This window comes from Cannabis sativa, chromosome 4 (assembly GCF_029168945.1).
Source record: "Cannabis sativa cultivar Pink pepper isolate KNU-18-1 chromosome 4, ASM2916894v1, whole genome shotgun sequence".
NCBI classification, from domain to species: Eukaryota; Viridiplantae; Streptophyta; class Magnoliopsida; order Rosales; family Cannabaceae; genus Cannabis; species Cannabis sativa.
In genome coordinates, this window is record NC_083604.1 from 72,551,395 (window position 1) to 72,567,158 (window position 15,764).

General features: G+C 31.1%; 1 protein-coding gene across 1 annotated transcript; it reads left to right on the top strand.

Moving 5' to 3' along the window:
- The first annotated feature begins 7,491 nt into the window (after positions 1–7,491).
- On the top strand, positions 7,492–10,067 carry LOC115715250 (F-box protein At4g35930). Its single transcript, XM_030644092.2, has 5 exons — positions 7,492–7,692; positions 7,788–8,188; positions 8,973–9,047; positions 9,166–9,275; positions 9,353–10,067. The coding sequence occupies exons 2-5, from the start codon at positions 7,847–7,849 to the stop codon at positions 9,612–9,614; spliced, it is 789 nt and encodes a 262-aa protein (XP_030499952.2). The 5' UTR covers positions 7,492–7,692; positions 7,788–7,846; the 3' UTR covers positions 9,615–10,067.
- Positions 10,068–15,764: the final 5,697 nt, after the last annotated feature.

Consider the following 15,764-nt stretch of genomic DNA (forward strand, 5'->3'; position numbering starts at 1 on the left):
AAAAAATATACTCTCATTTTGGTACCCTAAATCATTCTAATATAAAATGAAATGAACCAACAAAAATACCAATTTAGGCATAAAACAATAACTCACTACATATTCAAAGTTAGAGTGTATTAAGGATTTTTAATTGTTCCATTGCTCTTAGTTTTAATTGTTCTCATTCTTATCAACAAAGAAAATTGTTCTCATTTACCATCTTAAAAAATGTCCTCTTTCAGATAGTTGGGCTCATTGGCAACAGACAGTAGCTTGGTAGTCCATCTATAAGGCCCAATTTTAGCATGATTGCTGATTTTTTCAAGCTCGTATGGGCTCATTGTATTAATTTACAAGAATACCCTGATTTTGAGCTCCTTTAAAGTTATTGTAGGTTGAATCTTTTGAGAAAATTATATTGTATACCAACTTTACTTTATTTATTTTAATTTTTACTGTCATTTCCATATTCTTTAAGATATACCCATTTTTATAGATAATATCCCCATTATACACCTTAGATTGATTTAAATCATGTGCTATGCTTAAGTAGAAGATGAGAGTATATTGGACAAGCCATTCACAAAAATAGATACATTTTAATAAAATATAATATGAGAATATTTTTGATTAATTGATACAAAAAAGAGGTATTTCTCAACTTATCTCGAATCTTTTCGAAATCGCAGTGGCCCAAATATATAAAATGATATTTTTGAAATCTTTAAAAATAATCTCTCTCTAACACTTTTTTTGGCTAATTAGTATTTTTGCCCCCTAAACTTTGACATGTACCAAATCATGCCCCCTGAACTTTTAAGGTCGTTAAAAATGTCCAATGAACTATAAAGATTGTTCGATTAAAGGACTTTTGTCCAATTTTAGTAAAAAAGTCTATCATGAATGAAAGTTCAGGGGGCATGATTTAATACATGTCAAAGTTTGAGAGACATGATTTGGTAGTTATCAAAGTCTGTGGAGCATGGTTTAGTACATAAACAATCACTGAAATAGTAAAATTGAATGGAATTAGACAAAAGTCTTTAAATCCAACAATCTCAATAGTTTAGGGGGCATATTTAACAATTTTAAAAGTTCAAGAGGCATGATTTGGTACATGTCAAAGTTCATGAGGTAAAAATCCCAATTAACTTACTTTTTTTTTGGCTAGGTCTCATGTCAAGAAAAAATAAGGGAAAAAATGGGATTTTTTTTTTTTCAATAATACATTTTTTGGTTTTATTTACATTTTTACCATCCATATTTATTTTTTACAATTTATGAATTTAACTAATTAAAAATATAATTTTAAAGTTTTAAAATTCCAAAAACACAAATACGGCTTTCTCCTTGAAAAAAAAAACGTGTAGAAAAACAATTAAAACTAACTAAAAAATAACATGACAACATGCAAATTAACTAGAAATCAACTATAAAAAAAAAATTATAAAATAAAAACATTAAAAAGCAACAAAAAAAAACAAGGAGCATATTCATACCATACAATATGTAAATCAAGTAAAAATCAACTCAAATTAAACTACAAAATAACTAAAAACCAACTCAGATTAAACTACAAAATAACTAAAAATCAACATCGAAAAATTTATCACTATATTTTAAATATGTAAAAAAAATAAAATAAAAATAGACATCAAAACAACTATACATAAATTAAACAATTCAATTAAATGTATATGTTTAAGTCAATAATGGTTTATAAAAAAACTACAAATCACTTATTTAACTCAATATATTGACAACAAAATATACTTAACTAGAAATAAACTAGTTATCGAGTATATATAACAACAATTGTATTTTAATATAAAAATCAACTACATATTTATTAATACATTTTAACTTAAATAAAACTTAAAAATAACACTTAAATAACTTCTAAGAAATATATATATATAAAAAAAAAAAAAACAACTACACTCATATATTAACTCGTTATATTAACATTATAAAATATAGACAAAAACGTAACAAGATATTAATCTCAAATAATATCAATTCAAAATAAACTATAACACAATTACCAAAAAAAAAACAATAGGACAAGTAAATTTTGTAAATAAATATACCTATAAATATAAGAGGAGATTATATGTAATGAACATATTACATTCTTACATATTAAAGTTGGAAAATAACATTGATTTTACAGTATTGATGACATGAATGTTAGAGCCAAAAATGAGCTAGTTATCAACATATTTGTAATAGATGCACTTGTCACTCTTATTCACTTCAAAGCCATTTGAAATGACTAAAGTATCAGATTTTTCATGTTACTACTTCAGTGTCTACTTTAGGTCGTATAGAAATTTATCTAACTTGCAAACCTTATGCTTCGGGCCTAGGATCACGAACCCTTCGGGTTTATCCTTGCATGTTTTCTCTTCTAATGCACTATTAAGGAACACAATCTTAACATTCATATAGTGCACAACTAAATTGTGTATGGTAGATGGGCAACTAGTGAAATTAAAGCCCTAATAAATGTTGTTCTAGAGACTAGTGAAAAAGTGTCAAATAAATCTATATTCTTTCTTTGTCTAAAACCCTTGGCTACTAAATGAGCCTTATATTTGTCAATAGTCCCATCGAGTTTCATTTTCTTTTTTAAAATCCACTTACAACCTATAGCCTTGTAGCGGTGGTAAATCTACTATGTGTTGATTTTTGTTAGATACAAGATAATCTATTTTATCATTTATGGCCTCTCGCAAAATGTCCACATCTAATAAAGACAGAGCTTCTTAGAGGTTAGCAGGATCCTCCTTTAATGTGTAAGCACAAAAATCATAACCAAAGCCTTTAGCTACCCTCACTCTCTTACATCTTCTAGGTTCATTGTCTAAGTCTTCAGTATGTTCATCCCTCCTAATCATTGGAATGTTGCTAGATTAGGGCTGAGGAGCATCGGTTGGTTTTTTTTTCTAATTAAAAATTCAAAATTCGGTTTTCGGTTTGGATTGGTGCAATTCGAAAACCGACCGACCAATCCAAAACCTATCTTAAACCGACCGTTTTGAACCTCGGTTTGGTCGGTTTAAACTTCCCAAACCGAACTTTTTTTCTTTTTTAAATGATGTAACTTATTCTATAAGTACATTATTTTACATTTTACAACTACAAACATACAAATTAATTGTTAAAAAACTAATTATCTTATTCTTTTAACTTTAATATTAATAAAAAAATAATATATTATTTTTATATATATTATTAGTAACTATAATACATGAAAAAAAAATAACTTAATAAATTAATATATATATATGTATAACGGTCGATTTCAGTTTTTTCGGTCGGTTCATTACAAAAAAAAAACCGACTGTTCAATAGCGGTTTTAATTGTTAGCGGTTTTTTTGGTTTTCGATTTCGCCAGTTTCGGTTCCAACGGTGTTCGGTAGGTCGGTTTGAACGGTTTTTTTCAATTTTCTGGATTTTATACTCACCCCTATGCTAGATGAGGCACCCCCACTATTTCTCAATTTTAATGGAAATCTATCTTTAAAAAAATCAACATCGTTTGACTCCACAATAACGTGCGCATTCATATCATAGTACCTATAATCTTTATTATTAACAACATACCTTAAAAATACACATTCATAGGCACTTTTTGCTTGCTTAATTCTCTTAGGACAAGTTGAAAAACTCAAGTTTTAAAATATAATATGTTTGGTTATCTATTTCTCAATGTCTCAAAAGGATAAATTTTTCTTTTTAATTTAGGCACCTTATTAATCACATAAATATTAGTTAAATTATGGAAATTAATAGATAATTAAGGAGTTAATTATTATTTTATGATTATGTGATTCTTAGTAGAAATTAGAACTTAGTGTTAGAAGTAGGCCTTAGGAAAATATTATGGATATATATTTGAATTCTAGATGTAATGTATATGCTATAGATGAAATTTTATAATTTTCATGTTTTCTGCCCGGTAATATTGAAATTAGGGGTAATCATCCGATCCAATCCGTACTTTTTTGGTCAAACAACATCCAATCCGCACTAAGTACGGATTTCATATTTTGGATCCAATCCGATCCGCATAAGAGTTTAAATCCAATCTGCATAAGAGTTTAAATCCAATCCGCAATAGTGCGGATTGGATCGATTATTTTTTTAATAATAAATTATTTAATATTTCATAGAAAAAAAATTAAAAAAATACTATTGTTTCTTAATTTCCAATAATAATCTATTTCCATCTCTATTTATATACAAATTAAACCAATATACATATATATATCAATATATATATACTTATCTTTAGATTTACACTAATATATATATCTAATTATTAAAATAAATAAACTAGTATATATATATTTAAATTTTATTTGTATGTGTTTATGTGAATAAGAATTATTTTTCTTGTGTTTTTTATTACAAAATAAATAAAATGCACCAACTCAATATATTACTAAAAAAAATTAAGAAATTAGAAGTTTGTGTCTTTTTTTAATTAATATATATTACATATTATAATTTTTTTAAAAATATATATAATTAAGTGCGGATTGGATTGGATTGGTTACTTTTTGAGGTCAAACAACATCCAATCCGCACAAGTACGGATTTTAGATTTTTCAATCCAATCCAATCCGCACAAGTGCGGATATCCGCATTTTACGGATTGGATTGGATTGGATAGTGCGGATTGGATTGGATCGGATACTTTATGAACACCCCTAATTGAAATGTGACGATTTAGCCAATAAGAGTCACTTAGATACGGTTGAGTATCCTAGAATAAGTGAGGCAAGATAGTTAAACTTTTGGTATGTCGAGATTATTTTTTATTATAGTTTTGGATCATTTTACCCCTAAGTGATTAGATTAGTTCCTGGTAGGGAAGGACAAAATGATCATTTTGCCTTATGTTGTTATTAATTGGATTTTAGTATTTTTCTCTAGTTAATTCTTGGAAGATATTGGCTATAGATGAATCTAGATGGCTATCAGACACAACAACACACGAGAATTATACTGGTTTTGATCCTAAGTTCAATGTGAACTTGGTCATACTCTAGTTTGAAAGTATTGCCACCAATCTTTATTGATAATGAGAATTAGAGATATCAATCTCAGGAGCTATAATGAAATAATCACAGTAAGTCATCTATGGTGTAATCCCTCAACACTCATTAACTCACTAACCCGAGCCAACGTAATCGACAATGTTTATCAATACAATTTCTCAATCCCAACTCTCATTCTCTCTCTCTCTCTCTCTCTCTCTCTCTCTCTCAATTTCTCACTCTAACTTCTCTCTCTAATGTGTTGTGTCTCTCTTGTTATTCCTTTTCCTCTTCTTTCTATTCTCTTATTCTTATGTTGTGAAATGAGAGGAGTAGTTATCTTTATATAGGCCAAAGGACCTAATATGCAAGTTGTTCTTTTTGACAGTTAGTTAAAGACTAACTAACTAACTGAATATTGATTGGGAGTTTAAAAAATAATATCACATAGTCTTTTTAAAATATTTTTTATTTAATTTATATTTTATAAATTAAGTACCATTTTTAATATAGTATTTTGTAAAAACTACAGAATAGACTTTCTATTTTGTAAAATAACAATTCAAATCTATTATTTTAAAAATGAATCTTAATATGGAAATTTGATTTTCTATACTTAAAAAACCTTAATATTTTATTCTTAAACCAATACATTTCAAACTAAAAAATATATGACACTTTTATCTAAAACCAAAAAATACCCATCTCATAACTCACCCCATTTTTTCCAACCCGCATATGCATCGGACCCCCATCGGCCCCGTCGGACCCATCCCCCTCTCTCTTCCTCTCTCTCAAACTGAAAAAAAAACCAGGGTCAGTCCGATCGGACCCCCCATCGGACCCCATGGTTCGACCATCGGACCGACCTTGTTTTTTTTTTTGTTTTTTTTTGTTTTGTTTTTTTGTTTTTTTTTCGGTTTGAGAGAGAGGAAGAGAGAGGGGGGCTGGGTCATTCGTCGGAGGTGGTGGGTGGTCCTCGGTGATCGTCGGAGGTGGGATGGTTTGGGTGGGGCGGTGAAGAGATGCCGAGATAGAGAGAGAAAGAGAGATGCAGAGAGAGTTTGAGGGAAGGAGAGAGAAAGGGTTTGAGTTATGAGAGGGCTATTTTTGAGGTTTTAAAAAAAGTGTCATAATTTTTTAGTTTAAAATGTATTGGTTTAAGAATAAAATATTAAGATTTTTTAAGTATAGAAAATCAAATTTTCCTCTTAATAATACTCCAAGATTAATTTTAGCTAAATGTTTTTTTTTTAACATGATTATATAACCAATATAAAACTAATTTTTAACAACAAAAAGGTGCAAACAATGTAACTAACCTAGTGATCAAAACACCAATGCATTATTATGCAGTAGTTTGACTAAAATTAAATTTATTATTATGTTCCATTTTATAAAATATGAGGTAATGTTATTTTTAACAAAATAGCATATCCAGTTATTTAAAAAAATAAAATATAACAATAATAATTTTAGATGACAATGATGTATAACTAACAAAAGAGGATTAGACAGTATTTGTTAGCAGAATCATAATAATTTGAGAGATTTTCTTAAAAATAAAATAAAATGTAAGAGTCTTTACTAAAAATGAGTTTTGCCACTAATTAGTAATTACTTCATTTAATCTATTTTATGCCCAATATATTATAGAAGTTTTTTTTTTATTTTTATATTTTTACAAAATTTTACGTAACAATTTAACAGAACAATTTAAATTTTAATTAAAATTTATGTAGCCTATTTAAACAATTTAAACCTAAATTAAAAAAATAAAAAAAATAATATATAAAATAATTGTCTATATTTATATTTAAAAAATAATTAAATATTGGGAAATAAATACCCTTTTACCTCTCCCATTGAGTAACAGTCGACACAATACATTCAATTCAACACAAAGAAGCGTCATTCACGCGCGTAATTAATTGATAGCACAAAAGGGGTCTCTCTCTAACCTGTACTTTCACAATACATATGAATATGAATAATGATATTCATTCCATCATGAAAACTACCTGACTACGGCTCCACTCCACTCCACTCTCTGCCTCACCTCCCACACACACTTACCAACGCCCTAACTTCAATTACCAAAATACCCTCACGCTCTACACCCTAACATCCGTACAACAACAGTACGATTTAATGGCACAAGCGCCATTTCACCCATATTGTGCTTTCCCTCTCACAAAATCAATACAGTATTTTACTTTTTGATTTCCCTCCCAATTCCCAAATTCTTTTTATGTTTTTGTTTTTTGAAATTATTAAATGAAATTAAAAATCTAAATAAGGAAAACCTAATCTAGCAATGTGGCCCAGTGACCAAGGCATCTTATGCAAAACGATGTTCCTACTCTAATATCCAACCAATCACTTAACGCCACGTAAGTGCCAGCTGGATAATCGTGTCATTAATTTTCTACGGTTTTGTTTTTTAGTGAACTGTTGATGCGAAAACTTGGCGGGAAATTTCATAAATTTCAAATAAAGTTCAAAACCCTAGTCTTCAGACCAGACCCCATCCCCCACTTTCTCTCTCTTCCCCACATTTTCTCTCTCTCTCTCTTGGATTTTCGTTGCCAGCTTCGTTTCACGGCCATTCTCTCTACGCTTTTTTGCTTATGTTGTTTATCGATTTTGCTCCAATTGAAGGTATGTGGTTGTATTTTCTTTGATTTCTCTCTCTGTTCTCTTATATATCCATTCCAATTTGCTTCTGGTGTCTTACCCGGAGTCGTACGGTTCAGGTTAATTATCTGGCTCGAAATTGACGATTAGGTTAGGGTTTATTGAAAGGGGAACGAGTATGGGGAAGGTGTCTCCTAAAGAGAGGAGTCGGAAGCAGAAAAAACGATTTAGGGGTTCGAGCAAGTATTTGAAACCCGGAGCTCTTGCTCGGCTCCGGCACAACAAGGCGTCGGTTTCTAAGTCTTGTACTGATCTTGGAAGAAAAAGAGTCGCTGTGTTTGAGACAGAGAAGACTGAGGGTGCTATGTTGGTGGAAGAGAGATTTGTTGATAGAAGCCCTCTAATGTTATCACCGGTGAATTTGGTTAAACAGAATAGTTTTATTGGTACGCCGAAGACTCCTCGAGTTGAGGACTGTGACTCGGAATCGCGGCTTGAGTCTCTTCCCATGGAATTACTGGTATTTTTTCTTTCTCTTATACAGTTGTACTATTCGTTTTGTTTTGTTATTTTTTTTTCTGGTGGATTATTAATTGATTTTCAATTTTGCAATCCTGATAGCTTGTTTTCTGCTTATTATCATGTTCAACTACACATATTCATTGTTTTGACTTCTTTGTTGCCGAAATTTTGTTACTGAATATATTTGAAAACTGGTTCATTCGATCCTTTTTTAATGAATTGAAATTTAAGTCCATAAGAAGTAGGCTTGTTCAAAATAAATAATCGTCGTTTGATTTATTTGTGCTATCCAATTTAGTTAGTTGATAGTGTTTGAAAATTGATTCATTTGATCATTTGATCATTGGCTGTGTTAAGCTGGAGTTATTGATTATTCATTTCTGAATTGCTCTGATCGTATTTCTAATTTTTTTGTTTGTCAAAATTAAAGGTGCCGACGTTTCTAGAAAATGAATTAATTAATATGACTAAAATCATTGGAAAGTAGCCATAATAGTGGAACAAATTAGTTACTGATTGTGGCCGTAATATTAGATGACAATAATGACAAATCAGTTAGATGACAACCGTTCACAGCTACGTATAATATGATGGACATAAATTCAATTGTCATTTATGTCAACATGTTGTATTTCGGATGTATTAGCATCATGAAAAAGCTTCAAGTTACATTGGTTCAGTTTGAAATTTCTCATATGTTTGTGTATTATGTTATATGCTGCCTGCTTATAACTCCTTTTGATGCAGTATTGCTAAGTAGTTCTTTCTGACTTTAAATGTAGGTCAAGGTACTTTGTCACCTGCATCATGACCAATTGAGAGCTGTTTTTCATGTGTCTCAGCGAGTTAGAAAAGCTGTAAGTTTTTCTCACTTCCTTGTCCTAACCCAATTCCATTTGGTTTCTTGGTTCCATGTAAGTCTTTATCTTTATTAGATGAGGATCGTTAACCTGTTAATGCCAATACTGTATACAGGTTTTGCTTGCAAGGCAGTTCCATTTTAATTATACAACCCCAGATCGCTCTCGCCAGGAGATGTTGAGTACTATGACTCCCCTTCCTACTGAGCATTGGCCATTCTTGGGGTAGGACTTTGCCATTTGTTCTCTTTTTTAATATTCTCTTACAATGTGTTTACTAATATTTTGATGATCATTTGCAGTAGGGGAGATGGAAAGGGTATGCTGTTACCTAGTCCACACACACCCAAAGCTCCAAGGCACGGACCCCGCCCCCCTTCTCGCCTCAAAGCCTCTGAGGTTCGTCAAGTTGCAGCAGTCCTTTTCCAGGAGTCGAGTCTGCCTGCAAGGTGCATGGTGCCATCAGTGTTAGGGAAGCCCCTGTGTAAATCTTTGGCTTCGAATAGGGTTCTATTCTACGAGGACGAGTTATGTCAAGCTGTTGCTCAGAATAAACTTCGGTGAAGTGGTTGCTTCTTCTTGTTCATTGTATATATACAGTAGTAAGTATTATGAAACAGTTTTGTAGCTTTGCTGGGGAATGCAAGCTTAGCTTTAGGTTATATGAAACTAGTTTTCAATTAGGAGATGATATGGTTGTGAGAATAAGACCAGTTCCAATCTGGTCATTTTTGTATATTTGCTCTATATGTCAAAATGAATGACAGTCATTTTAGTACTATCTCGAGGCTGCTCCTATGGCTTCTTTAGACATTGGCTCAGTAGCTCTAGCTTTATGACGTGGTACAGGCTAGTGTTGGTGATGGAACTATTATCATACATACACTATTTAAACTTTTTCCTTTAGTTGTCTTTGTTTATAAATATGTAATATATTTGTTTCTCTTATTTCCCAGACTCTTAGAAACGCATTTTGCGTATCAATGATAATTTAAATTCTAAATCTATGTGAAGAAAGATAAAGCATGTATGTGTACGAATAACAGAGGCTTATTTTTACCAAATGCCCAAACTAGAGTGTTGCGTTAGACATCTATCTAGCAACTAAAACATACCATTATACTAAAGAATAAAGATTAATTATCTCTAGGACTAGTTGATGAAATGTGAGAAAGTTAATTAATTGATAAGATGATGAAATGCCTTGGTCTTCCTCTGTATAGGTCCAAAAACATCGCTTCTTACCTAACCTACAGTACTAATTGATTGATGACTTGAAAATCAAGCGTGAAGGGTGGAAGGCCAAATTGTTGTCAAAATCTTATTGTGCTATGCTTGTTAGATGGCTTGTTCAATCTTATTGTGCTGTGCGCAACTCTTACCTCTTAATACTATGCAAAATATGTATTTCTGCTATATATATGTACTCACAATTTTTCTTTATCTTTTCTCCATTAAAATTCAAGCTCTAAGCTTTGCCTTAAGATATTTAAAAATGAAATATATAGTTATGAGTCAAGAAAGGTCGAAATAATAAACAGAAAGTATATAACAAAATTAAAAATATAGGGGGGTTTGTCATATTGTCAATAAGTGATGCAGCCTATCACGGCCAACCTTAGATGCAAGCGAATCACGGTACCTGGATCACACCTCATGTGCTCAAAATCCCAAATTGAAAAAGGTCTTTTTTTTTTAAAAAAATATAATTGTTGGATTTAGAAGAATAAATAAAACTAATAACATAAAAATAATAAAAGAGAGCACAAAATATACTTTAGTTCATAAATCAATATTATTTATAATAAAAGTTAATTTGAATTTTTTCTCCCTAAATTTTCACATGTATCAAATTATGTCCTCTAACTTTACAGAACTTTAAACATTCTCCACGAACAATTGAGATTGTTTGATTCATAGAATTTTGTCTAATCTTACTAACAAAAATTTGGCGTAGATAAAAGTTTAATGGACATGATTTGGTACATATCAAATTTTGGAGGCATAATTTAGTACAAAAATAATTTATGCGTTAATAAATTGAACGTAATCAGACAAAAATCCTAATTAGCCTGTAATAATAAGGACCTCAATTCAACAAAGTTTTAATAGAGAAATATTCGATCCCTCCTTCCCTTTCAGTACAATTCCTTCTTACAGAGGAATTGTTACAGTAAATGATTCCTAAATAAGTAGGGAATGATTATATGATCACAAGATCTTACATTCAAATAATAAAATAATACGATTCAAATAGTTACGGTATTCGACTTGTTTAAATAAATCCTTTCAATATCTATAGTTAATAAAGCTGTAAATAATATATTCAAGCATATTATATCCCGATGTCTTGAACAGAACAACATACTTTGATATGATGACTACATGTCTAAGCGGATATGACATAATTTTCTCTGTAATGTTGAGGTCCTTTAATTTATAAACATTGCAGTTTTTGTTAGATGAGATCACTTTTTTTTTCTCTTTTAAAAAATGGCCTCAATAAAACTTCAAGAGTAAACCTAGTGGAAAAATCTCAAAAAGAAAAAAAGTGCTAGACAATAACATTAATTATAAGAATCTATCTGCAAAGCAGCATTAACACAATCAGGGTGGTCAGGCCATTAGCCATAATGATCATTCAAAGGCAGAGTTAACTTAGCTAAAACGTGAGCCACACTATTAGCAGTCCTAGGACAATAAATAAAAGAAAAACCAATAAAATTCTTAAAATAAGAAATGATATCTCTAATAATACAACTTATATACAATTGATCAACTTTACGATGAAAAATGCCATTGTAACATTGAGACAATCAGACTCCACCACCACCCTCTGAAAACCAAGGCACAAGCAAGTATGATCCCATTATATATACCCAAAACCTCAACAATACCTGGAGAATAACCACCAATCTAAGTCCAACTACCCGTAGTTAAGAAAAAACCAGTATCATCACGAAACACAACTCCGACCCTAGATTTACCCAACTCAAAATTCAACGCAACATCATAATTGATTTTCATGAACTCAAAGGAAGGTTTGGACCATCTGACAACTGGTTGACTCTCAAGAAGATTAGCAAGACGAGGAGTATGTTTATTGGCAGAGGAGTACCGACGAAGGTATTCCATACACCAATCAAACAAAAGATCATCATTAACACAACTCTTTTCATTCTCCCATTTATTTTGTCGATACCAAATTCTCCAAAGACAAATAATGAATTTTTCAAACAAGGCAATAGACACACCGCCAAGACAAGTATAAAGGAACTCATAGATGTCCCAATAAAGAAAATTAGGTACTTGAAGATGGAGAAAAATATTCTCACAAATGGAAGAAAGCTTATCACAACCCCAAAGAGCATGCAAGGAGGTCTCAGGACCCTTTAAACAAAGAGGGCAGGTGGAGGCAACATGGTCACCCTGCTGGCTAAGATTAGCATAAGTAGGCAACCAATTATGACAGGTCTTTCAAAGAAAATATTTGACCTTAATAGGAAGATGTAATTTCCAAATTTTATTCCAAAGATCAGACTAACCACTAGAACTAGAGCCTTGCCCAATGCCAAGAATATGAATAATATTCTAGTACTTACTCCAAACATTAAAGACTAGAACTCTCAAAATGCCACACCATCTTATCATGTTGAGGAATATGGTCTCGAGGTATAACAAGAATAACATTAGCCTCCTATGCCGAGAAGGAGCTAGTAACTAAGGAGACATTTCAATGACCATCAGGTAGTAACAGATCATACATAAAGGAATCAATAGGAAGAGAATGAGGAAAGGAAGACTTATTACCAATTAAGCTAGGAATCAAATGATCATGATAAACATACACCTTGGTTCCATCACTAATGAGCCAATGACCCCCAACTTCAAATATCCCCTTACCCAACATGATAGATCTTTAAATAAAAGAGGTTTTCTTGGATTCTTTAGCCATAAGAAAAGAGGACTTAGAATAGTAAATAACCTTCATAACTCAAGCCACCAGAGAGTCAGGAGCTGAGTACAATCGCGTTGCTTGCTTAGCCAAAAGAGCCTGATTAAATAGAGATAAATCTTAAAAACCCATACCACTATCATACTTGTGCCAACAAGTTTCTACCAAGTACACCAATGAAGTCTTTTTTTCTCATTACCACCCCACCAAAATCGTGCACACAATTTATGAATCTCCTAGATTAAAGAAATAAGAAGCTTAAAAAGATTCATAGAGTACGTGGGAATAGACTAGATAACAAATTTTATAAGAACTTCCCTACACCCTGAACAGAAAGCACGAGACTTCCATTTCGAGAGTCTTTTCTTAATCCTATCAAGAAGAGATTGAAAAATTCCAATGTAGAAAGGTTATCAGACATAAAGAAGTGGTTAACTGGAAATTTCCAAGTGGTTATCAGACTTCCAATATGTTCTCGTCATTAAGATCTATAGAGATAGAAAGCAGAGAACATTAGCACTTACTCAAGCAACTTATATCGATAAGGTGCTCGAAAGATTCTCAATGGTGAATTCCAAAAAAGGAAAGTTACCATTTAGATATGGAATTACTCTATGCAAGGATCAATATCCAAAGACTTCTCATGATATGGATGACATGAATATGTACCCTTATACATCAGCATTGGAAGCGTAATGTATGCAATATTGTGTACAAAGGCCTGACATATTCTATGATGTAGGGATTGTTAGTCATTACCAATTTAATCCAAGTCTGGAACACTGGATAGTTGTAAAACACATTCTCAAATATCTTCTTAGAATGAGAAATCTCATGCTTGTATATTCTGGTGGAGAGTTGAATCCTATTGGATATACTCATTCTGATTTTTAATCGGACAAAGATAGTCAGAAATTGAAATCTAGGTCAGTATTCACTCTTGGTGGTGGAGCTGTATTCTGGAGAAGCATTAAGTAAACCAGTATTGCAGATTCAACCATGGAAGTCGAATATACAACAACTTGTGAAGCAGCTAAGGAAGTGGTTTGGTTGAAGAAATTCTACACTGATCTCAAAGTAGTTCCAGAAGTAGAAAAATGACTGGTGCTCTACTGTGACAACAGTGGAGCAGTGGCCAATTCTAAGGAACTAAGAAGCCACAAGAGCGGCAAGCATATTGAGAGGAAGTACCATCTAGTAAGAGATACAGTAGAGAGAGGTGATGTGATGGTCTTGAAGATTGTGTCAAAACATAACTTACAAATCCATTCACAAAGACGCTACCATCAAAATTTTTATGGGTCATATAACTAATATGGGACTAAGGGAGATGCCTAATTTAGTCGGGTTATAGTATATTTTTACCAACTCAATATAATTATCGGGTTGCAAATATTTAATTGTAACTTGCCCAATTAAAAATTAAAAAAAGTTTAACACGCCTAATGATTTCGTCAGTTTAACCCGTCCAAACCGTTCTTCACCTTTTTTATAATTATTATTCTTAGTTTCTAATTCAAAAAATTATATTTAAAAAAATAAAAATACATTATTTATATTTTAAGTTAAAAAATGCTACAGCCTAAATTAATTTTAAAAACTTTAATATAAGATAAATATAATTAAGTAAACATGAAATAATTGAATAAAATAACAAAAAAAAGTCATAATATTGTATAGATTTTAAAGTTCAACTTCAATGTCCAAATACAATAAAGATTATTAACTATAAAGTCTAAATTTTAAGTTAAACACTAAAATATCCAAACTTTAAATACAAAATAGTTTGACTAATAAATATAATTTATGTAATATATTACATACACTTTTATTAAAAAAAAATATATTAATCGGTTTAATTCTATTTATTCAGGTTAATTGGACAATTTAGAATAATTTGTAAACCATCCAATATATTCATTGGGCAGTTTGAATTTTTATTATATTATTTTGGGCTGTACTTTTTGTCAGTTTATTCGGTTTGGTTTGGGCGGTTTATTCAGGTTAGGCGGTTTGTAAATTTTGTTAAACACCCTTAATTGTTAGGGTTTATGCCTTGGAAGGCATGTAAAGATATTTTTGATTTATTAATAAGAGTTGAACATTTTTATATATATGAGAATGTTAAATTATTAATATTTATTATTGAATAGTTTATTCATAAAAATAAAAAAATTTTCTTATTCATACATGAGCCTGTGACTTATAGTTGTACAGGAAATTAAGATCACTTAGCCATGAATAAAACAGCCAGCAACATATTAAAGTTTAGGAATTCTTAATCAATAGCTACTAGTGCGGTTCACTGATGCCCGTCATTCAGTGTAAGTATCTCGATTCAAATTACTGATCTAGCCTGCCATCTAAGTGAATGTGCTATAATAATAAAGATTATATATGACAAGGATCAATATGAATAAAGCCGTCTTTATCAAACATGATGTCCACTATAAAGACCTAATTCAATCATAATGATGATCAATAGTAGATTGACTTAAATTGTGAGTAATTATGAACTCCTGTTCATGTTATTAGTTTCTTTAATTCAATCGTTAAAATTTCTCAAAGAAGATGATTCTTACAACTTTTGTTTTGGGAATGTAATAATATAAATGGTTGGGAACATGATCTAAAATTATGGAATGCTAACTTTTCTAACAGATTGATTGTTAGTTTCCTTTAAGTGTTAGTTCTGAAACTGAAAAGTTGTGCACAAATTTAGGTGACGTTTGGTAACACTTTTTTAATCAGTTTTCTGT